Here is a 25,878-nt window from a genome sequence, read left to right on the forward strand (position 1 = left end):
AGACATATTTACTGCAATATTGTGTTTTTTTGCCTCAGTGAGTAAGATCCTATATAATTTTATTTTAAACTTAAGTCACAGTTTCATTTTGCACAACGGTTTTTGTTCTGCAATACCATCATGCTTCTTTCTTCCTCTTAAGACATTAAGAGCTTGTCTATGTGCTGTTTATAGCTTCCATCTAACTTGAAGAATTAAAAGAAAACTTCAGAAGCCTTTTGCCATCTGAATGATAGAGTTCTAACTAGTGATTCACTTTTGGTATGAATTTGAGGGGTGCATTCTTAGTATTAGTTTGCTTAGGGTTAGGGTTAAACATGGACATTCAAGATAAATATCCCTGCCACATATGGTCCGCGGTGACTACATGTGGAGACCACATCACAAGAGAAAGATTCTTCCTTGCTTGGATTCAGAGTGCTAGAGGAGGGATGAAGGTTTTTGCATTACTTTTTGTGGCTCAGTGGGAAAAGCATTTGCCTGCAATGGAGGAGACACAGGAGACGTGGGTTTGATACCTGGGTTGGGAAGATTCCCCAGGAGGAGTACTTGGGAGCTATCTCTAGTATTCTTGCCTGGGAAATCCAGTGGACAGAGGATCCTGGCAGGCTACAGTCCAAAGGGTCACAAAGAGCTGGACACGACTAAGCACACACACAATGCAACGTTTGCCTGTCTCTACACCTATAAGACTCTAGTTCATCAGTGTCCCCAGAGAATTGAGTCATCACTGCTTTCCCACAGTACCCTGCTGGGCTTCATCTTGTGGTTGTTAAGTCATTTCAGCTGGTGTGGGTTGTTTGTAGTTCTCACGGTAAAGGGCGTCCTTAAACATGTTCAGTGATGGAGAGAAGCTCACAGGCTTTCACACTTCATGTGACTACAAAACACGTTCATACCTTTTGTGTGCAAAAACCAAATAGGTATCTGCATCTTACCAGGGGAAAACAAGGGGGACTGTCTGTCCCCTGAAGTGAAGTGAAGTGAAGTGAAGTGAAAGTCGCTCAGTTGTGTCTGACTCTTTGTGACCCCATGGACCATACAGTCCATGGAATTCTCTAGGCCAGAATACTGGATCCCCTTTTCCAGGGGATGTTCCCAACCCAGGGATCGAACCCAGTTCTCCCACATTGCAGGAGGATTCTTTACCAGCTGAGCCACCAGGGAAGCCTGAGAATACTGGAATGCGTAGCCTATCCCTTCTCGAGTGCATCTTTCCAACTCAGGGATCGAACTGGGGTCTCCTGCATTGCAGGAAGATTCCTTACAAAATGAGCTATCAGGGAAGCCCCTCTAGAGAGAGGAAAAGCATTGTGAAATACCAGATTAGATGTTGACTCTTTTTGGGGGGATGGGATTAATATTTTATTTTACTTCTTAAATAATTTATTGAAATATATTTGATTACAATGTTGTTAGTTTCAGGTATACAGTAAAGTGATTCAGTTATATGTATGTACACATATGTGTGTGTGTTCTCAATATTCTTTCCCATTATAGATTATTATAAGATACTGAATATATTTGACTGTGCTATATAGTAGGATCTTGTTGGTTTTCGATTTATGTGAAGTAGTGTGTATATGTTAGTCACAAAATCCTAATTTATCCCTCCCCTGCCTTTCCCCTTTGATAACCATAGGTTTGTATTCTAAGTCTGTGAGTCTGTTTCTGTTTTGTAAATAAATTCACTCGTATAATTTGTTTTAGATTCCACATATAAGTGATATCATATATTTGTCCTTCTCTGACTTACTTCACTTAGTGTGATCATCTCTAGGTCATTCCATGTTGCTGCAACTTGCATTGTTTCATTATTTTGTGCTGCTGAATAATTTCCCATTGTGTGACTCTTGTGCATATTGTTTGAGGATATACTTTGATCATTTCATACATCTTATTTTTAATTTCATTTTCTGGAGCAGAGAAAAATTTATTACAAGCACCAAGCAAGGAGAATGGGCAGCTTGTGTTAAAAACCCTCAAACTCCTCAGACGCCTTCTATTTTGACTTTTTTTCTCTCGCTGTTGAACCCAAAACTGACTGCTTTAAATCCAACAAACACATGGTTGAATTTAGAGTGCTGCAGCTTTCAGTTAAACAAAAAACTTTCCCTCTTTGATTCATTGGCATTGAGTTTATGCGATGTGTCTTTTATTTCTAATGATGGCACTCTGGTTTTTCTCTCCTCTCCTTCTATCCAGCCCCATTTCATTTCTCCTAGTGACTAAGGCCAAGGCACCAACTTAGCTAGGTCTCACCTTCTGGCTAGGAGGGAGAGTCTGGTGCCAAAGTGGCACTTCTCCAGGTCACCAGCCAAAGGCTCCTCCTTGTTCTGTTCCCAGCCCTGAGTGGTCTCCACTGTAGTCCACACTTTACCTTCCATGTTTTGAAGGAGGGGCAGAGAGGAGATTGAAACAGACCATACTGCAGTGGGAAACGTTATATCTTTACTATTGTTAATAATCATATTTTTACAACATACTAAATTATACCAATGATTAAAATTCTGACCCATAGACTGAAGAACTTGAAGTTTTCTGAGGCTTCTAACTTAAAACTGTATATATAGCTTTTGATAATATTTGCAAAATAATTTTTTTAAAAAAATTTAGGCCCCTTAAAACAATTCAAATATTATGCTCTAAAATCCTGTTGACTGTGCTTCTGTCTGCTTCAAAAAAAAGCTTTATTTCTAATATTCAAATTCATTTAGGATTAATTTCTAGGACTCTGTCATTTTATAGAGAAGAGCTCTAGGTGTCCTGTACATTTATGGTTTCACGTCATTTAACAGGTGACAGCACCCCTAGTAGGACATATTGTTTTCAGAATAGAATGCCTTGTTTATTTATTTATTTATTTATTTATTTTCAAGATCCTGTATCTGTCACTGTTATTGTAAATACAAGAAGGTGCATGCTGTAATCAGAATCAGGAAAGATATGACTACAGAGGCAAATAGCAGCTGTGCTTGCCCAGTTTTTCCTTCGCAAGTGTTCAAGATTTTCCCTCTCACTTAGAAAAGTAGGGGAAGGAGGAAAAGACTTCGCCCACCTCTCTCTAACGGGAATTGTTTTTCTCCAATGCTAGGCATGCAAGAGGCTTCCATGAAGCTCACCGAGTCGCTGCATGAAGTCTATGAGCCTGACTGGTATGGGCGTGAAGATGTGAAAATGGTTGGCGAGGTGAGAGCTGGTCACAGCGCTCGGGAGGCCCAGCGTGGCTTCCCTGCGGGTCCCACCATGTCCTACTCACTCACTTCATGGCCCTCTCTGCACTTCATGGCCCTAATCAGGAGGGGACACCATGTACCCAGAAGGTGCTGTGCAGTTCCGCCATCCAGATTGATCCAAACAATAGTGAGGAGTGAACATGATGATAAAACCACTTGGGAAGCTGTGCGTTAAAGATTGTTTTTCTTCAACATAAGAGTGGCACTTTTCTGTCCCTTACTATACTTCTTAGCCCATTTCAGCCGGAGAATTGGCTCATGACATGATTTTATGTACTGCCCCTCCTTCCCCATCCCTCCTTGAAAGCAGGTACAGGAGCTGAGAAGAGCATCTGTTTCAGTTCACCACCCGCTGGTCCATTTGCCAGTCTGCAGGGCTGAGGACAGAGCTTGCTAGTAGAAATTTAACTAATGAAATACTTTATCCTAAGACATGTCTTAACACTTAAAGCGCACGGTCTAGCCCAGGGCTGTCTGGCTGTGGGAAGCAAGAAAGTAGTTCCTGTTGCTTTGAGGAAGGCAGAATGGGATGTGACACTGGGTGAGTTCTTTAATCTTCTTTGGCTTCAGTTTCCTCATCTGCAAAGTGAGAATATTAATTTTACCTCCTAATAACACACTGAAAGCCTGTGTATTCACACTCTCGACCTAGTGCACAGTGCTTGTGATTGTTACAGACATTAGGAATCCTGCTGTCTGGAGTTTTCTCATGACCGAGTTCTTCGTTAAAACAAAGAGTGTTTGTTTGTCATGCCCACTTCACGGGAGCTTGTTGCTTCTCATGAGGCATAGAAGACGTAAGAAATGTGGCCTCCACAACCCAGGGGAAGGTCTGGTAGGTGACATGCTGATCTTCTATGCAGCCTTTGCAAAGATGGGTTAACAACTCATCTGGGCTGCTCCCTGAAAATTCTGACACTCCCGTACTGATCACAAATCATAGTCTTGTTTTGACTGTGATAGAAACAGATTATTTTTTTAATGTATAACGCTTTTGTTAGCTCTGTTCACTGCTTTTGAAACCTTTCAGGATGTGAATTGGACAAAATCAGCCTCCACACACCATTTTTCAATGGTGTTTTGAGTAATTACATCTTCTCACATTTCTTAAATATAAAGACACTGTTTCAACAGCATGTTTTAAAGGCTTAACTCATTTGTAAATTTCTGATTAGAGGTGTAACATTTGAAATTCATCATGAAAAGAAGACTTTTGAAGGGAATGATAGAAGCTTGCATAAATGGCTTTTCAGAACACCGTGTCATAATTCTGTGTGTGGCAAATGCCACTATCTTGACCTTTATTCCTAAGGAAACAGCTGACATCCTGTCTTGGTCCTTGTGGCTGCCAGAATTTTGGGAATCTTCAGTTGCTGACCTAAATATGAGCTCTTTTGAAGGTGAAGCACCTGACACCGCATGTTCAGAGGGTCTGCTCAGATAGAATATAAGCCTTTTTGTATAATGGATTTAAAGTTTTTGGTTACATAAAGTCTTGAATAAGGATCTATAACAATTAGAACTGGGTTTTAAAGGGTGAAAAAGAAAAAGAAGCAAATCAACCATTTAAAAGTGGTTTTCAACAAGGCAGAAACTTCTTTCCAATAACGGACATTGAAGGTTGGCAGCCCATGTGTGGTGGGGGGAACCCACGACCATCAGGGGCCTGTCTTTACATCCCTGATGTCATCTCTACTTTCAAGTGACTGTCTGAGCTCTGGATATCAGCACTCATTTCTGTCTTCCAGTAACAGGAAGGAAGAAGCGTGGAGGACAAACCTCCCTTTAAGGACGTTGCCTTCAAGTCCATCCTGTTGGCAGAATTTAGTCTCATGGCTACACTAGCTTGCAGTGGAGACCAGTAAATGTGGTCTGAGTCCTAGGAGGCCATGTGCCTGGAAGAAACTGGAGGTTCTGTTACTAAGGAGAAAGAAAGGGTAGATGGTGTCAGGAGACCCCAAATGTAGTGATGGGAAGAATATAGAGTAATGTTCTTGCACACTTGCTATGTGCTTGCGAGTCTGTGAAGCACTTTATGTTGTCAGTTTGTTGACTGGGTAAACTGAAACTCATTCTAAAGTCACAAAGCTGGGATATGTACCCTGTTCTGGTGAGGCAGCCTGGTGTCAGAGATAGATCGTGGGGTTCACATTCACATTTACCAGCTACATGACCTAGGCCAGGTTATATATCATCTCTGGGCTTCAGCATTCTCTTCTACATAAAGATAACAGGAAGACTTTCCTCATAAGAATACTGTGAGAATTAAATCACACACACACACACAGACAAGTAAAGTGTTTAACCAGCTGCCTTGATGTCCATGGGTTGCAGAGTTGGACATGACTGAGCAGCTAATACTTTCACTTTTGGGCTTCTTTGGTGGCTCAGATGGTAAAGAACCTGCCTGAAATGTAGGAGACCCAGGTTAGATCCATGGGTTGGAAAGATCCCCTGGAAGAAGGGCATGGCGACCCACTCCAGTATTCTTGGCTGGAGCCTTCCATGGACAGAGGAACCTGGCAGGCTATAATCCATGAGGTCACAAAGAGTCGGATGTATCTGAGCAACTATGACTTGACATAGTGACAGTAGTAGTCATAACAGTAATAATATCTGATAGTCACTGTGTTTATCATAACGGATACTCCATGCATGGTAGGGCCCTTTCCAGTATAACTATAAGTTTTCTGCTGTCTGTGTGGAAGCTTCAGCAATGGTTTGTTGTTTGTATGGAGTGGCTTCTAATTTCATGGACTGCTTCAGAAGCAAGCTCTTTTACTGGATTTCTTCTATTCTTAGCCCCAAAATCCATTTATAAGGATTCATAAGGGGCCTTCTGATGGAGAGGGAAATGGCAACCCACTCCAGTATTCTTGCCTGGAACATCCCTTGGACAGAAAGGCCTAGCAGGCTACAGTCCATGGGGTTGCCAAGAGTCGGACACAATTTAGCAACTAAACCACCAGCACCAGGGGCCTTTTGAAGTTTCTGTTGAATACATTCTTTATTAATTCAGAAGCAGAAACACATTTTTAAATGAGCTGAGCCCTTAGGTAACCTATATGTTCTGTTCAGTTCGGTTCAGTTGCTCAGTTGTGTCTGACTCTTTGCGACCCCATGAATCGCAGCATGCCAGGCCTCCCTGTCCATCACCACCTCCCAGAGTTCACTCAGACTCATGTCCATCGAGTCCATGATGCCATCCAGCCATCCCATCCTCGGTCGTCCCCTTCTCCTACTGCCCCCAATCCCTCCCAGCATCAGAGTCTTTTCCAATGAGTCAACTCTTCGCATGGGTTCAGTATTGTAAATTTGGAAATGGTAGCCAAATTAAGGTATTTTTAAATAATCCACATTCCTTCTACCATTTACTATCCAAGGAATTAGTACTTAATCTGATGTTATAGTTTCAGGCTTTTTAGAAGTTGGTGAAATGTATCCAATTAAAATAATTCTGCATTCATCCCTTTATGTCCTTTTTTCTTTCAGAAGTGTGATGTGCTGTGGGAAGACTTCCATCAGAAATTAGTGGATGGGTCCTTGCTGACACTGGACACCTATCTGGGCCAATTTCCCGACATAAAGGTATTTTATTCTGTGTCTATAAAGGGAAGAATTTAATGGTTGCATGTACTTATTAAAAATGGGCAAGAGATAAGTGGAGTTAAAAGACCTCAAGCTGACATCAAAGACAGAAACTTTTTGCCTATTTAAGTGTGGGATTTTTATTCTGTTCCTATCAGTATAAAATGAAATATAGTTATAGAAATAACATTTTCTCCTTTAATGAACTGCTTCATCTTTTCTCTATAGAATTCTTTTTAATCCTATATACCTGATCATAAATCAGAGCTACTAAAAAATTTCAGTCTATGTTCAAACCTTTTTATTATATGGGACTTGACAAGAATTTCCGTTAGGATAAACAAGATCACGAGGAAAGGAGAAACTTCATGGCAAACTACATTTGCCATGAAGCAAACTACAAAAGCAAAATCTGATCTTTGTTCTGTTCATAGCACACCTGCACATTCTTAAGATGTAAGCATTTCAAATACATTAGCATCTGGATCTAAAAATATCCTGTCTAAAACATTTGTCTTATTGAACAGTTGGATTCATTGAAAGGGAAATACACAAATGAAGGACTGAATATCACAGATTCAGAGGTGACTCTCAAGGTAAAGATGGTTTTGAAGCCATCAGGCTTGTAGATAGCAAATGGTAGCTTTGATAGATCAACCCTCCAGTTGTTTTCCCAGCTGAAAGAGGACTTCAGGGTAAGACAGCCACATGCTGCCTTTCCTGTAGATCAAGGAGCCAGAACCACCATCCATGGGCATTTGCAGTATCTTACTAGGTGACCTTTGATGTAAAGTTCCATTTTTACCTCGTCTATTTTTTTTTTTTAGCAGCTCACAACAGTACCCATTTATTAGCTCACAGTCTATAGAACAGAGTTCCAGGCATGGTTGCCTAACCTTTATAGACATTGCTAAACACCAGGAAAATACCTGCAGTAATGTGAACTGGCTTTGGCCATGAAACAGTGAAACTTCTTGGCCGAAATCAATGACGTTCGTTTCCTTGGCCCTGCATAGAATGCCTAATGCTACTTGGCTAATACTTCAGTGTGTTTTGGGGAAGCCAGAGGCACCAGACAAGAACCTAAGTGAGTCAGACTAGATACATTAGCCTTGTTGACAAAATATCCCGGAGAACAAATCTAGATATCAATTCTCAGTGATGTTATCACCATAAGCAGCAGAACAATTTATTGAGTCATTGTATAACTACATCCTAATGAAAAGATTTTAAGTCAGTTTTTAAAGTTTTCTGAGAATTAAAAAGGTTTTAAGTAAATTTTAAAATTCTGTACACAGAGTGCATTTTGAGACATCTTTAGATACTTTGATAGGCATTGACATTTCGTGTTGGAATTTGCTGCGTTTATGGAGCAGAGATTCTCAGAATTATTATGACACTTTAGAATATTGTTTATGGGATGGTAAATTAGTCTTCATGAAAATCAATTCCCAATAAGTCAGAAGGAGGTAAAAGAAAAGTTTGTCTTCCTATTGGAAAATTTTAAAGAACTTCGCAACTTGTCTAAATTATTCAGATAATATTTGATAGTATGACTTTGATAAGCAAATGAAAATTGTGATTGCCTACAGAAGAATACATTTGAAAAGTTGTTGGGTTTCTTTCAGGATCAAAACTTAATGCCATCAAGAGAAGTGTGAAGCATTTATTTCTTATTTGCTATGATACTGCCCAGCAAGTTATTTGGAAATTAGCCATTCTCTTTAGGAGTGTAAAATTCCAGAAGACAAATAGACACAGAACTACTTATGTTGAAACATAGATTAAAATAAACTGATGGATTATTTTGGTTTATGTTTTCAGTTTGTTGACACACTCAGCAGGATTTTTACCTTTCCTGGGGTCCATGTGGTGGAGGGGCAAGCATAAAGATGATCCTCCACTTACTGAAACATCTTTACATGAGAGATCTGGAATCACTTTTCCAGCTGCATGCCCTGAAGATAAATGAAATATATTTCATGGTTTTACCTGCATCATGAAAAAAACCTACATAATCTCTCTCTCTGTTTCTGTGAAGTCATGTTTAGACTATTAGAGCATACACTTAGGGTTTCAACCAAGATAGAGAATTGCAAAAGCATTTCATATGATGAACAGTGAAGGAAACAGCAGTGTTTATCTTGGAAAAGAGAAAATTTGGAGTTGGAGAGTAGGTGGGAGAGCTGCTTCTAGTGATTGAAAGACTTATCTTTTATGAAAATACACAGAAGTATGCATTTACCCAGTGGCTGGAAGTTAGAAGTGGTTATAGACTCCGTCGTCTCATAAAGTGAGTGTTGAGTTTTTATATAATGAATGGGTTATTGATGTAAAGGGGCTTATGATTAAAAATACAGTGGAGAATTTTCAAAGCTTGGGACACAGTTAACCTCCTTGACTCTTGTTAATATCAACAGGCTGTGTGTAACCTCAGGCAGATTTCCAAATATTTACTGCAACCCATCAGCAAAGACTATGAAGTACTAGTTATGAGGGGATGATGTTTGACTTTTCCAACTGTGATTGGCAGGGCACCTGGTGTTACAGTTTTTTTATGCAGCACTGACATCTAACATCAGTGTTGTAATAAGAGCCAGCTTGTCACTAACCCAGGCAGGCTTACAGCTGTGAGCTGTTACTGTAAAATGCAGTTTAGAGTTTATCTTGGCAGCCATGCCTGAGCCACTAAGCATATATCTAGAGCAGTGGGCCAAAATGAATTCCAAATTAGGAGTATTGTTGAAATTTTAAAAATTTCAGTAAATTATTTTCTTTGCTGCATAAGGTCAATTCATAGTGGGAAATCTGAAGTACTTTTAAATAAACCATTTAGTTCAACTATTTATTGGGACTTCCCTGGTGGTTCAGTGGTTAAGACTTCACTTTCCAATGCAGGGGTACAGGTTCAATCCCTGGTCAGGGAGCTATGATCCCCACATGCCTTGTCACCAAAATAAAACAAAAACCAAAAAATAGAAGGAATATTATAACATGTTCAATAAAGACTTTTAAAAAAATGGTCAGCATAAAAAACAATCTTTTTAAAAAAACAAAAACCATTTACTATTAAGCTAGTAAATTTATTTAATAAAACTTACTATTGGATGGTTAAGTAAGATTGTATCATTTTCTATGTAAAAGCTATGGTGTATTAACTCTACCCTTACTTAGGAGATGAAGTTTTCCAAATATCAAATAGGTAAGGAAATAAGATTGGCTCTTCAAACACAAAAACATATGCATCAAAATGAGTGATGGCCTTCAAAATAATAACTTCTACCACAGTAAGCTGAACTCTGTAATTGACTTGTCAGTTACACAAGAAAATGACTCACATTATTTACTTCACTTCTTGTTTGTGAACAAAAAATAAGATGATCCAGTATACCTTCCCAGGCTTGGAAGTAATTGAATTTTAACTCTTTTCAAAAATCAAATTTGTAAAAAAAAAAAAAAAAATCAAATTTGTCTTCAAAGAATCAAGGTTTGCTTCTTGGAAGGTATTAAAGGAAACTCCCCGCTCCCACCCCGCCCAAGTCCACCAAGCAGAGTTCTGTAAGCGTTTACATAGCGTCACACAAGGCCACTGCCTCGAGGGTCAGTGCTTCCTGGGAGGTAACAGATATTTGCTAAAAATAATGAGCTTTGTCACCTTATCAGACACTTCTCTCTGCTCTGCCTGGACTAATTCATTGCATATTTTAAGTGAATGTGATATATCAGCCAGATTTTTCGGTAACACCAGTTGGAAGTGGTCTGTGCAGAGAGTCAAGTAAAAGGGACTGAAAGCGTCTAAATGAGAGTAACTGCCTCACGCTGCCTGTCACCTCTCCTGACAGGAGCGTGGAGGAGCAGCACAGCAGGACAGACAGTATCTGGATGACAGAGTCTGTCACAGAAACCTGGGCACTGCTAGAAGAGCACTGACCCAGAGTGAGGAGCAGGGAATGAGTGAGGCAAGTGAGGGCGCAAAGGTTCGAAATATAAGCAGATGGGAGTGCTCTGGTGGTCCGGTGCTTAAGAACCCACCTTTCAGTGCCGGAGATGCAGGTTCAATCCCTGGTCTGAGAACTAAGATCCCATGTACCACGAGGCAACTAAGTCCGTGCTCTGCAAACTGCAGAGCCCACACGCTCCCACATGCCACAGTGAAGATCCCACATGCTACAGTGAAGATCCCGCATGCCACAGCGAAGATCCTGCATGCCGCAACTAAGACCTGATGCAGCCATAGATAAATAACTGAAGAGTAAGAAAAACTTACTTTAAAGTCAAAAATTTAAAAAAAAAATCATTTCTGATACTCATTTCTTTGGCAGCTCCACTTGGTATTACAATTCTTATGTGGCTGTGAGTTCCCCCAAATGTTGTTTGTCTTAAAAAAAAAATATTTATTTCATCTTTACTTTCGGGAGGTATTTTCACTTGGAATAGAATTTCAAGATCTCTGTTGATTTTTATTTTTCAGTGCTTAAAAATAAAGCACTGTATTCTAGCTTGCACAATTTCTGAAAATTAGTCTTCTGTAATTCTTACCTTTGTATTTGGTGTTTTTCTTTATTCTTGATTTTGAACAGTTTGGCTATGATATAGCTGGCTCTGTCTTGTTTGGTATCTTTCTCTCTTGGGATTCTGTGAGTTTCTTGGAACTGAATTTTGGTGGCTTCCTTATTTCATAAAATTCTCAGCCATTATTTCTTCAAATGTTTCTTCTGACTCTTGTTCTCGTCTCTTTCTGAGATGAGAAATTTCCACTGTTAGACTATTTGATATTCTATTAGAGGCCTTTTGTGCTTGATTCTGTTTTTTATTTTTAAATTTTTTTCTCCTTGTGGTTTAATGAGAATAATTTCTCTTGACTTACCTTCAACTGTACAGTTTCTTTCAACTATTTTATGTCTAGTGAACAAATGTATCCTCTCTGATACATAATTTTTTTGGTCTTTAGCATTTCCATTTGATTTTCATTTAACTGTTTCCATGTATCTGCTGAAATTACCAGTTCATGTATTTTGTCTACCTTTTCCAACTAGATACTTTAACATATTAGTCATAGTTATTTTAAAATTACTGATGGATACTTCCAACATTTGGATCATGTTTGAGTTTGTTTCTGTTGATTGCTTTGTCCTTTCTCATGGGCCTTTTTTGTTTATTTTTATTTTTTTAATGTATGTGTTTCAAAATCTTTGATTGAATGCCAGACTCCATGTATGGAAGAGTGAAGACTGAAATAATATTTATGCCTGAAAGTGGGCATTCTTTGTTGTCAAGCTGTTAATGTAAGAGCTAATTGAAACTTGAGCTGGATTTCAGTTTCATTGTTGATATTGTTACTTTCAGTGCACCTTCGCTTTCAAATTCCTCTAGAACTGAGCTGCTAATGCCTTGAGCGTATAGTCTAACATCTATAATATTTTCAGACTCTTGAGTTCAAGTCCAGTATTTGCCTCTTTGACCCACATTGGGTGGGCCCTTGCATGCGAGAGTTTTTATTAGTGTTCCCATTCCCCATCAGATTTCAGGAGTCCTTGTGTGCCTGTATTGCAGAGGGGCTTTCTACCCATACACTTATCCTTCCTCCAGTGGTAAGCAGCAATTTCTTGTTATTCAGTGGTGGACTTGGAGTGGGGCAGGGCTATTTATGTTATCCTTTTCTGGTCTGTCTTAGGTATGAGTCAGTTTCACATATGTGATTGGTCTAAGCAGGACTTTGCTGCTTCTGCCCAAGTGAGATCAAACCTCTTCTTGTTATAGAAGTCAGATCTTAGGTCCAAGAAGTTTTTATTTTTAAAATATTTCTTTCTTTATTTATTTGGCTATGCAGGATCCCAGTTGTGGCATGTGAAATCTTCAATCTTTATTGTGACATGCAGACTCCTAGTAGTGGCGTGTGGGATTCAGGTCCCTAATCAGGGATTGAACGCAAGCCTCCTGTGTTGGGAATTCCAAGCTTTAGCCACTAAACCACCAGGGATGTCCCCAAAGAATGTTTTATGTTCCTCCCCTATGGGTTGAGACTTTTTTTCCTCCCACCTTTCTGTGTATTGCAGTTATTTTTGAATATATCATATGGACCTGGGGAAACAATAGTATGGGAAAGGCTAGAGATCTCTTCATGAAAATTAGAGATACCAAGGGAACATTTCATGCAAAGATGGGCTCAGTAAAGGACAGAAATGGTAGGGACCTAACAGAAGCAGAAGATGTTAAGAAGAGGTGGCAAGAATACATGGAAGAATTGTACAAAAAAGATCTTCACGACCCAGATAATCATGATGGTGTGATCACTCACCTAGAGCCAGACATCCTGGAATGTGAAGTCAAGTGGCCTTAGGAAGCATCACTACGAACAAAGCTAGTGGAGGTGATGGGATTCCAGTTGAGCTATTTCAAATCCTGAAAGATGATGCTGTAGAAGTGCTGCACTCAATATGCCAGCAAATTTGAAAAACTCAGCAGTGGCCACAGGGCTGGAAAGAGTCAGTTTTCGTTCCAGTCCCAAAGAAAGGCAATGCCAAAGAATGTTCAAACTACTGCACAATTGCACTCATCTCACACACTAGTAAAGTAATGCTTAAAATTCTCCAAGCCAGGCTTCAGCAATACATGAACCGTGAACTTCCAGATGTTCAAGCTGGTTTTAGAAAAGGCAAAGGAACCAGAGATCAAATTGCCAACAGCTGCTGGATCATTTAAAAAGCAAAAGTTCCAGAAAAACATCTATTTCTGCTTTATTGACTATGCCAAAGCCTTTGACTGTGTGGATCACAATAAACTGGAAAATTCTGAAAGACATGGGAATACCAGACCACCTGACCTACCTCTTGAGAAACCTATATGCAGGTCAGGAAACAACAGTTAGATCTGGACAATGAACAACAGACTGGTTCCAAATAGGAAAAGGAGTACATCAAGGCTGTATATTGTCACCCTGCTTATTTAACTTATATGCAGAGTACATCATGAGAAACGCTGGGCTGGAAGAAGCACAAGCTGGAATCAAGATTGCTGGGAGAAACATCAATAACCTCAGATATGCAGATGACACCACCCTTACGGCAGAAAGTGAAGAGGAACTAAAAAGCTTCTTGATGAAAGTGAAAGAGGAGAGTGAAAATGTTGACTTAAAGCTCAACATTCAGAAAACAAAGATCGTGGCATCTGGTCCCATCACTTCATGGGAAATAGTTGGAGAAACAGTGGAAGCAGTGACTGACTTTATTTTTTTGGGCTCCAAAATCACTGCAGATGGTGATTGCAGCTGTGAAATTAAAAGACACTTACTCCTTGGAAGGAAAGTTATGACCAACCTAGATAGCATATTCAAAAGTAGAGATATTACTTTGCCAACAAAGGTCCATCTAGTCAAGGCTATGGTTTTTCCTGTGGTCATGTATGGATGTGAGAGTTGGTTATAAAGACAGCTTAGTGCCGAAGAATTGATGTTTTTGAAGAGTGGTGTTGGAGAAGACTCTTGAGAGTCCCTTGGACTGCAAGGATATCCAACCAGTCCATTCTAAAGGAGATTAGTCCTGGGTGTTCATTGGGAGGACTGATGTTGAAGCTGAAGCTCCAGTACTTTGGCCACCTGATGGGAAGAGCTGACTCATTTGAAAAGACCCTGATGTTGGGAGGGATTGAGGATGGGAGGAGAAGGGGATGACAGAGAATGAGATGGCTGGATGGCATCACTAACTCAATGGATATGGATTTGGGTGGACTCCGGGAGTTGGTGATGGACAGGGAAGCCTGGCTTGCTGCAGTCCATGGGGTCGCAAAGAGTCGGACATGACTGAGTGACTAAACTGAACTGAACTGATGGACCCGGGGGATTCCTGTCCCTTCCCAGGGTTAGTTTGGTTTCGCTTCTGCTTCTTCCCCAGAATGGAGGATCTCAGCCTGGTGTCTCTGGACATGAAGATCTGTTGTTTCCTTCTCAAGTGGCATAAAGCTTTTGCTTTGTAAATAGAAAAATGAGCTAGGAAAGAGGCAGGGCTTTCTCTCTACCCCTTGGCAGTCAGAGATCACCTCATTGTCACCTGTACTGCAAGGGGATGTCTTGTTCCCCAAACTCTGATAGAATCCATTGGAAGCCCTAGGTGAGAGCTTGCTCATAAGTGCAAGTTACCCTCATGTCTTTTTATTTTTCGGCTGTGCCTGGTCTTAGTTGCAGTACACAGAATCTTTAGTTGCAGCATTCGAACTCTTACCTGCAGCCTGTGAAATTCTTAATTGCAGCATGTGGGGTCTAGTTCCCTGACCAAGGATTGAACCTGGGCCCCCTGCGTTAGGAGCATGGAGTCTTAGCCACTGGAAAGTCCCTCCCCTGTGTCTTGGACACCCAGCTATTATTCCAAACTGACACCTTAGCCCACAGTGAATCTTTAACAATTTGTTAAAATTTTAGCTGATCTCTTGTCCATTTCCTAAAGGAAATCAGTCCTGATTATTCACTGGAAGGACTGATGCTGAAGCTGAAACTCCAATGCTTTGGCCACTCGATGTGAAGAACTGACTCATTTGAAAAGACCCTGATGGTGGGAAAGATTGCAGGCAGAAGAAGAAGGGGATGACAGAGGATGAGTTGGTTGGATGGCATCACAGACTCAATGGACATTAGTTTGAGTCAACTCCAGGATGGACAGGGAGGCCTGTCATGCTGCAGTTCATGGGGTTGCAAAGAGTTGGACATGACTGAGTGACTGAACTGAACTGAACTTGTCCGCTTGTATTGGGTGGGCAGCAGCTTTTAACTGCCAGAGGTGAAATGGCTTTTGTGTCTCATCTCTCCCTACAGGGACTCGTCCCTCTTTGGGATTCAGATGGCTTTATTGGCTTGTGAGTTTATGTCTCTGATACAGTCAAGACAATTTATGTTTTTATAGACTATCCAGATATTTTTTTCTTGTTAGTATGGGAGTAATGTTCTTTGCAGCTCTCTATAGCCTAACTAGAAGTGAAAGTCTCTAGGAATCAATATATTCTTAAAGCTCCTCAGATATTTCTAACAAACAAAAGGGTTGTCAAACACTTCTAGGAAAAAAGGGTTTCTTAGGATTTATAGAACTGCTGTTAGTGTGAGTGCTATTAGAATTTAAAAGCAAATCCTAACACAGTCTTTGACTGTCTTTAAAATGGAACATTAAAAGGTTTAGAATAAAGACTAATAGAGAGTATAGGTTGATGTGCTTTCCTCCACCAATTCTGGAATTTCTCTGGTCTTTGCAAATTCTGCCTTCAGCTCTTAATGATTGTTCTAATTATTATCAGAAGGGAGGTATTTACCTAATGGTAGCCACACAAATCCCTAGTGGTAAGGAATCTGCCTGCCAATGCAGAAGGTGCAAGAGACTCAGTTTCTATCCCTGGTTGAGGAAGATGCCCTGGAGTAGGAAATGGCAACCCACTCCAGTGTTCTTGCCTGGAAAACTCCATGGACAGAGGAGCCTGGCAGGCTATAGTCCGTGACGTCACAAAGAAATGGACATGACTGAATGCACACAGACACACACGCCTTCACACAGAGGATCGAAGACAGTAGTTTGATTTCTAGCAATCATCTGTCTACTGAAATTCTGGTTCACTTCGATCTCCAGCTACTCTGGACAAGGAAAGTGCTTTGGCAGTCAAGAAGAGAATCTGTGACTGTGTCTCTCTCTTAGTGCTTATGTTTCCCTGTTGGCAGAATCGTATCGCCAAGCGCAGCCGGAAGCTGGTGGACTACGACAGTGCCCGCCATCATCTGGAAGCTTTGCAGAGTTCCAAGAGGAAGGATGAGAGTCGCATCTCTAAGGTAGGGACCAATCCACTGTTGTTACCAGTCTCTGTAATCTATGACCTAAGCAACTTTGGTTCTGAAACGAAATCTCTCTTTTCTCATGGAGACTGGAATCAGGACAGAAATTAAAAATTGAAATATGGGTCTTGTGGGCTGCTGTCTATAATTTTGTAAGTTACACTAAGGGTTTTCAGGTCCTTGGTAGAAATCACTTGGGTGGCACTGACTCACACATTTTCATCATAATAAATGTTTCCCCCTAACAGTACTGCCTGATCATATAAAGTAATGTGTCCTTACACTCTTTATGTCACCGTGGTCCATGTGTGTGCATGCTAAGTCGCTCAGTCGTGTCCAACTGTTTGAAACACTTTTTGAGACACTGTAGCCTGCCAGGCTCTTCTCTCCGTGGGATTCTCCAGGCAAGAATGCTGGAGTGGTTTACCACGTCCTCCTCCAGGGGATCTTCCCGACCCAGGGATCAAACCCACGTCTCTATGTCTCCTGCATTGGCAGGTGGGTTCTTGACCACTAGCGTCACCTGGGAAACCTGCTGTGGTCCATACTTGATGCCAAAATGAAGATTCAACTGGGAAATCAAGTATGAAATTCTCAGGCGTAACTTGTGCTTGAGAGTACAGATGTGTGCTACAATTGCTTGACATTCATTTTCTTTGAAAGAACCCATTTCCAGAGCTTTCTCCATGTATGTCTCCAGTCACTGACAGCTCATTGGAGACACCTACTAACTTCTCTCTTGGCTTCCAGTCTTGTCTCCCCCCATCTTCCCACATGCAGCTTCCTGGATCACCTTTCTACTGAATGTACCCAGATCGAATTTCTCCAATGCTTCAGTCTTTTAATGGCTCCCATTGCCTGTCAAAAAGTTGTAAATGCCTTAGCATGGCCTATGCAACCTTCACAGCTGGTTTCTGACTCACCTCTCCATCTTGTTAGCTTTCAAGTCTTCTTTCCCCTGCTTTCTTCCTCCACACAAACATCCTAATCTGGAGCTTCTATGACCTACACACTGGCTCCTAAGCAGTCACTGTAGGAGCTGAGTTTCATATCAGGCCACTGAGAAGCAAGGCACTGTGTTCAGCACTTTATTTACATCCACTTTCCTTAATACTCACAACACCTGTGAGGTGGACATTGCTATGTTCATTTATGGATGTTAGGTACAGAAAGGTGGTAAAGAAAGTCCACATGGTAAGTGAATGAGAATCTCAACACAGGCAACTCCACCTTATGTGTTGTCCACCATTCCCCACCACTTCATTAGCAAACAGGTGCTCACTGTTCAAGATTCAGTATCAAGTTAAAATATCACCTTTTCCATGGAACCTTCTCTAATTCTTGCACTGTCTTTCTTAATGGCATGCTCCATAATAGCTTATAAGCCTTCTCTTATAGTGTAGTTACTTACACTGGCCACTAGACAGGGAATTTCCTGGGAAGCATCCTGGCCCAGTGCCCCAAGCAGAGCATGTAACAGCATATGTGACAGGCAGTTAGTGCAGTTTTGTAGAATGAATGAATCTGCCAGAGACTGCACGAGCAACCATCGTAACGAATCTTTTATTGAAAATGATCATGTGGATTTTAACCAGATTTTTCTCCTTTCCAAAATGTTCCAGGATGCTGTAAAGCTATTTCTATTTTATATTAAATGTTGTTGTGTCTAGAAGTGTGGTATGCATGTGATGTTTCAGTGTAAACATGTTATGTGTCATTTCTAGGCAGAAGAGGAATTTCAGAAAGCACAGAAAGTGTTTGAAGAGTTTAACGTTGACTTACAAGAAGAGTTACCATCACTGTGGTCAAGGTAAAGATGGTTCTGTATATGTTATAAGTTCAGGAATAGTGAATATTACTTGTCTTATTTCCTGTGACGCTTTAGCACTCACTGTCCAGTAGAAGTGTTCGACAATCTGTAATTTACGATATGGTAGCTTCTTACCACATATGGTTGACCTTGAGCACTTGAAATATGTTTAGTATGACCTGGGAACTGAATTTTAAATTTATGTTATTTTGTTTTAATTCATTTAAATTTAAATAACCCAATTTGGTTAGCTACCACATTGGACAGCACTGTTTTAGACTTTTATTTCAAGTAGAGATACAAATCTCATTTAGAGGCATTAGGAGGACTATCCTTAACCTTGAAATTTAAAGGATAAATTTTTAACCCTTGGAAGAACTTTTTATATCAAGGGGTCATCTAGTCTCTGTCTTTTATGTGAAACCTCTGCTGTCAGCTCTCACCTGTTAATCTGAGCTTCATTCTTATTTTATAAATGAAATAGTCTTTTTTTTGGTTATTTATAGACTTTATTTTTTTTTACTAAAATTTTTTTAAAATGGAAATTTATTTATTTTAATTGGAGGTTAATTACTTTATAATATTGTATTGGTTTTGCCATACATCAACATGAATCCGCCACAGGTATACATGTGCTCCCCATTCTGAACCCCCCTCCCTCCTCCCTCCCCACACCATCCCTCTGGGTCATCTCAGTGCACCAGCCCCAAGCATCCAGTATTCTTTTCTTTTTTTAATTTCTATTTTTACTTTATTTAACTTTACAATACTGTATTGGTTTTGCCATACATTGACATGAATCCGCCACGGGTGTACATGAATTCCCAATCCTGAACCCCCTCCCACCTTCAACCCCATATCATCTCTCTGGGTCATCCCCGTGTACCAGCCCCAAGCATCCTGTATCCTGCATTGAACATAGACTGGCGATTTGTTTCTTACATGATAGTATACATGTTTCAGTGCCATTCTCCCAAATCATCCCACCCTCTCCCTCTCCCTCAGAGTCTAAAAGTCTGTTCTATACATCTGTGTCTCTTTCGCTGTCTCACATACAGGGTTATCATTACCATCTTTCTAAATTCCATATGTATGTGTTAGTATACTGTATTGGTGTTTTTCTTTCTGGCTTACTTCACTCTGTATAATCAGCTCCAGTTTCATCCACCTCATTAGAACTGATTCAAATGTATTCTTTTTAATGGCTGAGTAATACTCCATTGTGTATATGTATCACAGCTTTCTTATCCATTCATCTGCTGATGGACATCTAGGTTGTTTCCATGTCCTGGCTATTATAAATAGTGCTGCAGTGAACATTGGGGTACATGTGTCTCTTTCCATTCTCCAGTATTCTTTTTTATGGGTACTCTGCATTTCTCATTCCGTTAACTTCAGTTTTCCCATTTAGTGGTAGAACCAAGAAGTTGTTGGGTGAAGTGGTGCCTTATGTCTCAGTTTTCATCAGCACACCCATGCTGCCACCCTGAATAAACGGGATTGTGCTTGTCATGCAACACTGCTTTAAGTAAAATTCGAAATCTTGGTTAGGATGTGGAGGACAGGGAATCCTCCTACCTTATTGGTGAGATTGTAAATTGATGCAGCTGCTATGGAAAACAGTATAGAGGTCCCTCAAAAAATTAAAAATAGATTTACTATATGATCCAGCAGTCCCACTCCTGGACAGAACTATAATTCAAAAAGATACATGCACCCCTATGTTCATAGCTGCACTATTCACAATAGCTAAGACATGGAAACAACCTGAATGTCCATCAGCAGAGGAATGGGTAAAGATATGGTATGTGTATACAATGGAATACTACTCAGCCAAAAGAGAACAAAATAATGCAAAATTGCAGCAACGTAGGTGCACCTGGAGATTATCATACTAAGTGAAGTAAGTGAGAAAGCCAGATACCATATGATATCACTGAAGTGTAGACTCTAAAATATGGCACGAATGAACATATGTGTAAAAGAGACTCATAGACAGCACATGCTTCTTCCATTGAAGGGGGCTCAGGCGGAAGCAGTGACCAGCTCACTGGGGCGAGACAGGTTCCCTCAGGGGAGAGGAGAGAGTGCCCTGGCCTGCATTCTGGGACTGCAGTAGGCTCAGCTGTTAACTAATGTTAACAGTAATGTTCACTACTGAACATTTTTTCCATGGTTTCCAAGAACAAAGAAACCTCTTAATGAAGAAATTAAGTGGGTCGTAACAGCTAACCAGAAGGGCCCTGAGGATGCCTCAGACAAGTACTTTGGGGAAATGGTAATGTCTCAGATCCCTTGTTGATGAAGAGCTTGTGAAATGAATCCTTATTTTATAGCTGATATTATCAGAATACCTGACAGCAGATAATATCAAAATTCAGAGCCTGGTACTCTTTGTGGGTGTATATTTTACTGCTGACAACACTAGTGTTTTGTAAGTCAAGGTTATAGTCAGAGTGTGTTCTTCCAGTAGAATGAGTGCCAAATTTGTTCGCTCACTGGTTTGTTAATCTGCTTATCCATTCGCTCATTCATTCATGGAATATTTACTGCATCGCCTGTTCTGTGCCAACTGTTATTAGGTGCTGAGTCTGTTCTTGTGAACTAGCCAAAGGCAGTTCCTGTTTGATAGAATCTCTGACTTCATAAATAGGAGAGAATCACTATATGATAAGTGGCATCAAAACTACTGAACTTTTTTTTTTCCAAAATTAAATACATCCTTGTTGATTTGATTTCTGAGTTCTCAAAGGAAACAAAATCTTAGAAAATCATAGATGTTTGTCTAGTCATTCTAAATAAGGTGTTTCTTACTAGTACTATGCCAATTATTTTTCTAAATAATCATTGAAATAAACAAGCTGTGTATCAGGAAGCAATTTAAAGATAGAGGAATGGGAATTCTTGTTTTTGCTGCTTCTAGTAGAAAATTCTGTATGAATAATAAGAATAAAACAAGCTCCAAGAAATAAACAAGCAAATTCAAATGGGCAATAGATAAAGGAACAAAAAAGGATTAACTCAGCTTTCCTTAATGGAAGATAATTTAAAAGCAGGTGAGATCCTAACTCTTTCCCAGCATATTTACAGAAGTTTTATGTCAAGGGGCCTAGAAGGTCCTTGCATAGGGAAGCTGGTCAGCAGCACCCATCAAAGTTGCTCTTCTCTGTACCTTTCACCCGGTGTTTACAGTCAAGAAGCTTATTCTGAGGAAACAGTAAGCTGGACACAGAGTTCATTTCATAGATCTTCATTAGGGTTTTGTTTAGTATAGTGAAACATTGATGCAAATAAAACAATAACCACCACCAACTTCAGCTGGGCTTCCACCATGGCTCAGCAGGTAAAGAATCCGCTTGCAATACAGCAAACACAGGAGATGCAGGATCAGTCCCTGAGTCGAGGAGATCCCCTGGAAGAGGAAATGGCAACCCGCTCCAGTATTCTCCCTAAAAAATCCCATGGATAGAGGATCCCGGTGGGCTATAGCCCACAGGGTTGCAAAGAGTCAGACATGACTGAATGACTAATCGCTACTTCAGCTACCTCCCCCTTCCCCATCTGCACCCACCGTCTATTTAAATCTGATCCTTCTTCATGGCAGCCTGTTTAGCCTCTCAAGCAGATGTTTACAGCTGGCACAGGGCCCATCCTACCCTCTTCTCTTAGTTCCTTCAGCTGTTTCTATCCAAAACTGCTAAATTTTGGTATTTTATCTTGTGTGGCCATTTGTATTAATGTGAACATTCACATACTGTTTTGAAATCTGCTTCTTTCTGTCAGCAGTATGAATGAAGCATATGTTCATAATAGACTTCTCTATCTCAAAATCTTTACAAAGTACATATCTAAAACACAAATTCTTAGGGCAGTGATTCTAGAATCACTGGTTCTGAACCAGCAGCATCAGTATCACATAGAACTTGTTAGAAATTCATCGCAGACCTGAGGTTCCCTGGTGACTCAGATGGTAGAGTTTGCCTGCAATGCAGGAGACCTGGGTTTGATCACTGGGTTGGGAAGATCCCCTGGAGAAGGGAATGACAACCCACTCTAGTATTCTTGCCTCAAGAATTCCAAGGACAGAGGAGCGTGGCGGCTACTACTCTGTGTAAATGGGGTCACACAGAGTGGAACACAACTGAGCAACTAACACACACACACCTCAGACCTGTTAAATTGGAAACAAATCGCCAAGTGATCTTGGTGTACATTAAAGTGTGAGAAATGTTTGTTTGGGTATTAACCAGATATCAGGAAAGACTGTGTTCTACACCGAAAGATGGTATTTTTGTTCATTAACGGATCAGGAAAGGTTGGACCTACTTTGGGTTAAGTATTTTTATTTAATCTAGTGTTACTCAAAATTATGTAAAGAAAATCTGTTTTTTAATATATGTAATAGCCATTCAAAACACAGTTTTGCTGATTAGTCTTTCTCTTCTTTCCTCTTTGTATTTCCACATGGTAGACGAGTTGGATTTTATGTCAATACTTTCAAAAATGTCTCCAGCCTAGAAGCCAAGTTTCATAAGGAAATCGCGGTGGTGAGTAATTATGATTATTTTTCCATATGGAATATAAAGTAAATGAACATTTATTCTAGAAGCAAATGCAATGGCATACATTAGGCAAAGAATTTACTCTCTTTCGTGTTTCTTTTAATAGTGTGTTTTGACTCTCAGTAATATTTCTACATTGTTTTGTGGTGGCTGCATGTTTCTATAAATCTGGTTCAATTTGTGCTTTCATGAACCCCTGCCTACTTGTTAACAATCATAAAATCTTTTTTTATTTTTTCAGTCAGTTTTTAAAGTTGGATTTTCAAGTCTTTAGCCTGAGGAAAAATTGGTCTCCAAATAGATAGTCAGCATTTGCGTCATTGAGTAATATTTTCTTAGTGCAACAGGGTGGTTGTATCACTTTATCTCTAATAGAATCTAATGTAAGTAGTAAGTGTGTGTTTTCTCCTCTATATTCTGGTTCATATATATGTTAATTTGTGTTTGTGGCCTTAGAGTTTTGACATGAATTTTAAATTGGACCCAGTTCAGACATTAAATTAGTCTGAGACCATCCATGCTATCATAAGATTGTTAATGTTTCCATAAACAATTCCTTCCTGGGGGCAGTAGCCTGAATTTGCAGCAGAATGACTTAAAATTAATAGACAAAGGACATCTGTCTTCCTAGCTTTGCCACAAACTGTATGAAGTGATGACGAAACTGGGCGACCAGCATGCTGACAAGGCCTTCACCATTCAAGGAGCTCCCAGGTAGGCCATGGTCGTGAGAGCCAAGTTCGTGTGTGTATACCTTTAAGGCAAAAATTGTTGCAATTTCTACAGCCTATACCAGCATCTTTCACTCATCCTACAAAGATCTAAAATCAAGGAATTTTTCCATCCAGAGGGTGATGCCAGAACTTAGTTCTGTGCTTTTACATTGACTGTTAGCCTTCAGATGTATCCTCATGGACTTTTGTCACTGCGGAGTGCTATCTACCTCTTTTTGCTTTCCAGCTATAATGTCAATTTCTTGCATACAGATTCTAGTTGTGCACTTGTTACTTTATTTGGAGAGGAAGAGAATTCCCTGAACCCACAACAATTTAGTCTTGTTATTTATTGGGTTGGCCAAAAATCTCATTCAGGTTTTTCTATTACCATATTATGAATTTTTCAATAACATCATACATTACGAACTTTTTGGCCAACCCAATATATTGGTGTTGATACCTTTAACGAATCTTTTTTGGGAGAGGCAAAAGGAAGTAAGTGAGACCTCACCATCATCTTCCCTCCTAACTTGACCTTGCAAACACTGCATTGTTTGGGTTTTGTTGAACACTGGTTTGTTTTTATTTTGAGTGTGCCTGTCAGATGTACCAAAGGCTCAGTAATCTGTAGATGAATCGTCTACAGTGCCAGGGTTTGGATTCACAGCATCTTACTCTTATGATTTGGGAATCCCTATTATCCGTCCTTCTCAGGCATTATGTACTCAGGCTAGTGAGGCTTGGGTTGGAATTCAGAGGACTCAAATTTCAGTTTTCTGATTCTGCAGTTAATTTGCTCTGCCTTCCTGGAGGAAGTTCAATAATCTTTCTGGATAAAGGGCTCATTTTTAAAATCAATTGAAATAAAAATATGCTATTGAACTAAACAACTTGTAAGGAAATAACACAGTCCTGACATTCTATGTTTATGATTTTAGCATCCATCAATGTATACCCACATACCCATGCATTTATAAAAACACAATGCTCTTACACAGGCACTGCCACCTCCACGTATTAGTGTTTGGAACCTCCAGTGCCAGGGTCCAGCCCCCACAGGATCCAGGGGAACCTGAAGGAAAAACAGTGTTGGCAGATGATTTAGAGAGAGATAAGGAAAGAATATTGTAGATAAGAAAATAGAGGAGAGAAAGAGGCTGATATTCCTTGGTTTACATAGAAAGCTAGTAAAGTCTTAGAAGCCTAGGCAGAAAAGTGAATGCAGAGAGCCTCTGTGTTCCAAGGGATCAGCCTGAAAAAGAAAGTAAGAGAGAAAAAAAGAGAAAAAAAGAAAAACATGGGGTGACCAAGCTTCTTCAAGCGAGGCCCAATAGCTTTATTTTAAAAGGTACTTTTATACCTTGTCTTATACATAGAGGGAAATGAAAGATGAAAAGTCATACAGAGTCAGCCCAAACATTTCATCTGTTTTGTCTTTATCGAAACCAGCATTTTTTCTGCAAACCTTTCCCATAAACAATATTGTGTACATTATCTTCTGGCCTTGGAGGCCTGTGAACATTTTATGACCCTCTTTTGATAAAGGCTGTTCAACCAGAAAACTTATTTTCCCTTGAAATGTTTTTTCTTATATTTCTAATCTATGTCAGCCTCAGAAAGTATTAAACAAGTTACATTTCTCATGGAGCAAAGGTGCAGTGAGATATAAGAAAGAATCAATTAGCTCAAAAGTCTGATGTGGTTAATTTCAAGGCTACACTTGTTTTTCTTACTTTTCAACTATGTTAACTAATGCACTCCCAGGTGCACAGTGGATAAGAGATATGGGAACTTAGCAACAAGCATTGGCCCAATAATGAAATATCCTATACCAGCACTACTCTAATAACTTTTAACTCTTTGAAAGGCTCTATGTTTTAGGCTTTCCGTGCCTCTCACAGTTGGGAGGCTGTAAATAATCATATGTGTAGCTGCAAGAGTCTGGATATACCTGCCAAGCAAGCTAGAATGCTAACAGAGGGGGTTTGATTTGAAATATTTTTCTCATGTCCAAGAGACTTATTAGCTATAGCCCTAAGTTAATTTTCTCCTGAGAAAGGTGATCAGGAATGGCCCCCTGTTAATGTCAGAGGAGTTGGTGAAAGTCATGAAATAGTAGAACAGACAGATTCTGGTTTGGGGGTAGATGCTCAAGAAAGCCTAG

General features: G+C 40.0%; 1 protein-coding gene across 2 annotated transcripts in view; it reads left to right on the forward strand.

The window, feature by feature from the left end:
* AMPH (amphiphysin) overlaps window positions 1-25,878 on the forward strand; it is a 214,624-nt gene that overhangs the window by 122,309 nt on the left and 66,437 nt on the right. For both annotated transcript variants that reach the window (XM_069588261.1, XM_069588262.1), the window contains exons 4-9: window positions 3,095-3,189; window positions 6,729-6,824; window positions 16,516-16,623; window positions 18,351-18,436; window positions 22,908-22,983; window positions 23,630-23,712. In XM_069588261.1, the coding sequence (XP_069444362.1) occupies window positions 3,095-3,189; window positions 6,729-6,824; window positions 16,516-16,623; window positions 18,351-18,436; window positions 22,908-22,983; window positions 23,630-23,712 (544 nt within the window). The remainder of the gene's footprint in view (window positions 1-3,094; window positions 3,190-6,728; window positions 6,825-16,515; window positions 16,624-18,350; window positions 18,437-22,907; window positions 22,984-23,629; window positions 23,713-25,878) is intronic.

Source organism: Ovis canadensis, chromosome 4 (genome assembly GCF_042477335.2).
Source record: "Ovis canadensis isolate MfBH-ARS-UI-01 breed Bighorn chromosome 4, ARS-UI_OviCan_v2, whole genome shotgun sequence".
Lineage (NCBI taxonomy): Eukaryota > Metazoa > Chordata > Mammalia > Artiodactyla > Bovidae > Ovis > Ovis canadensis.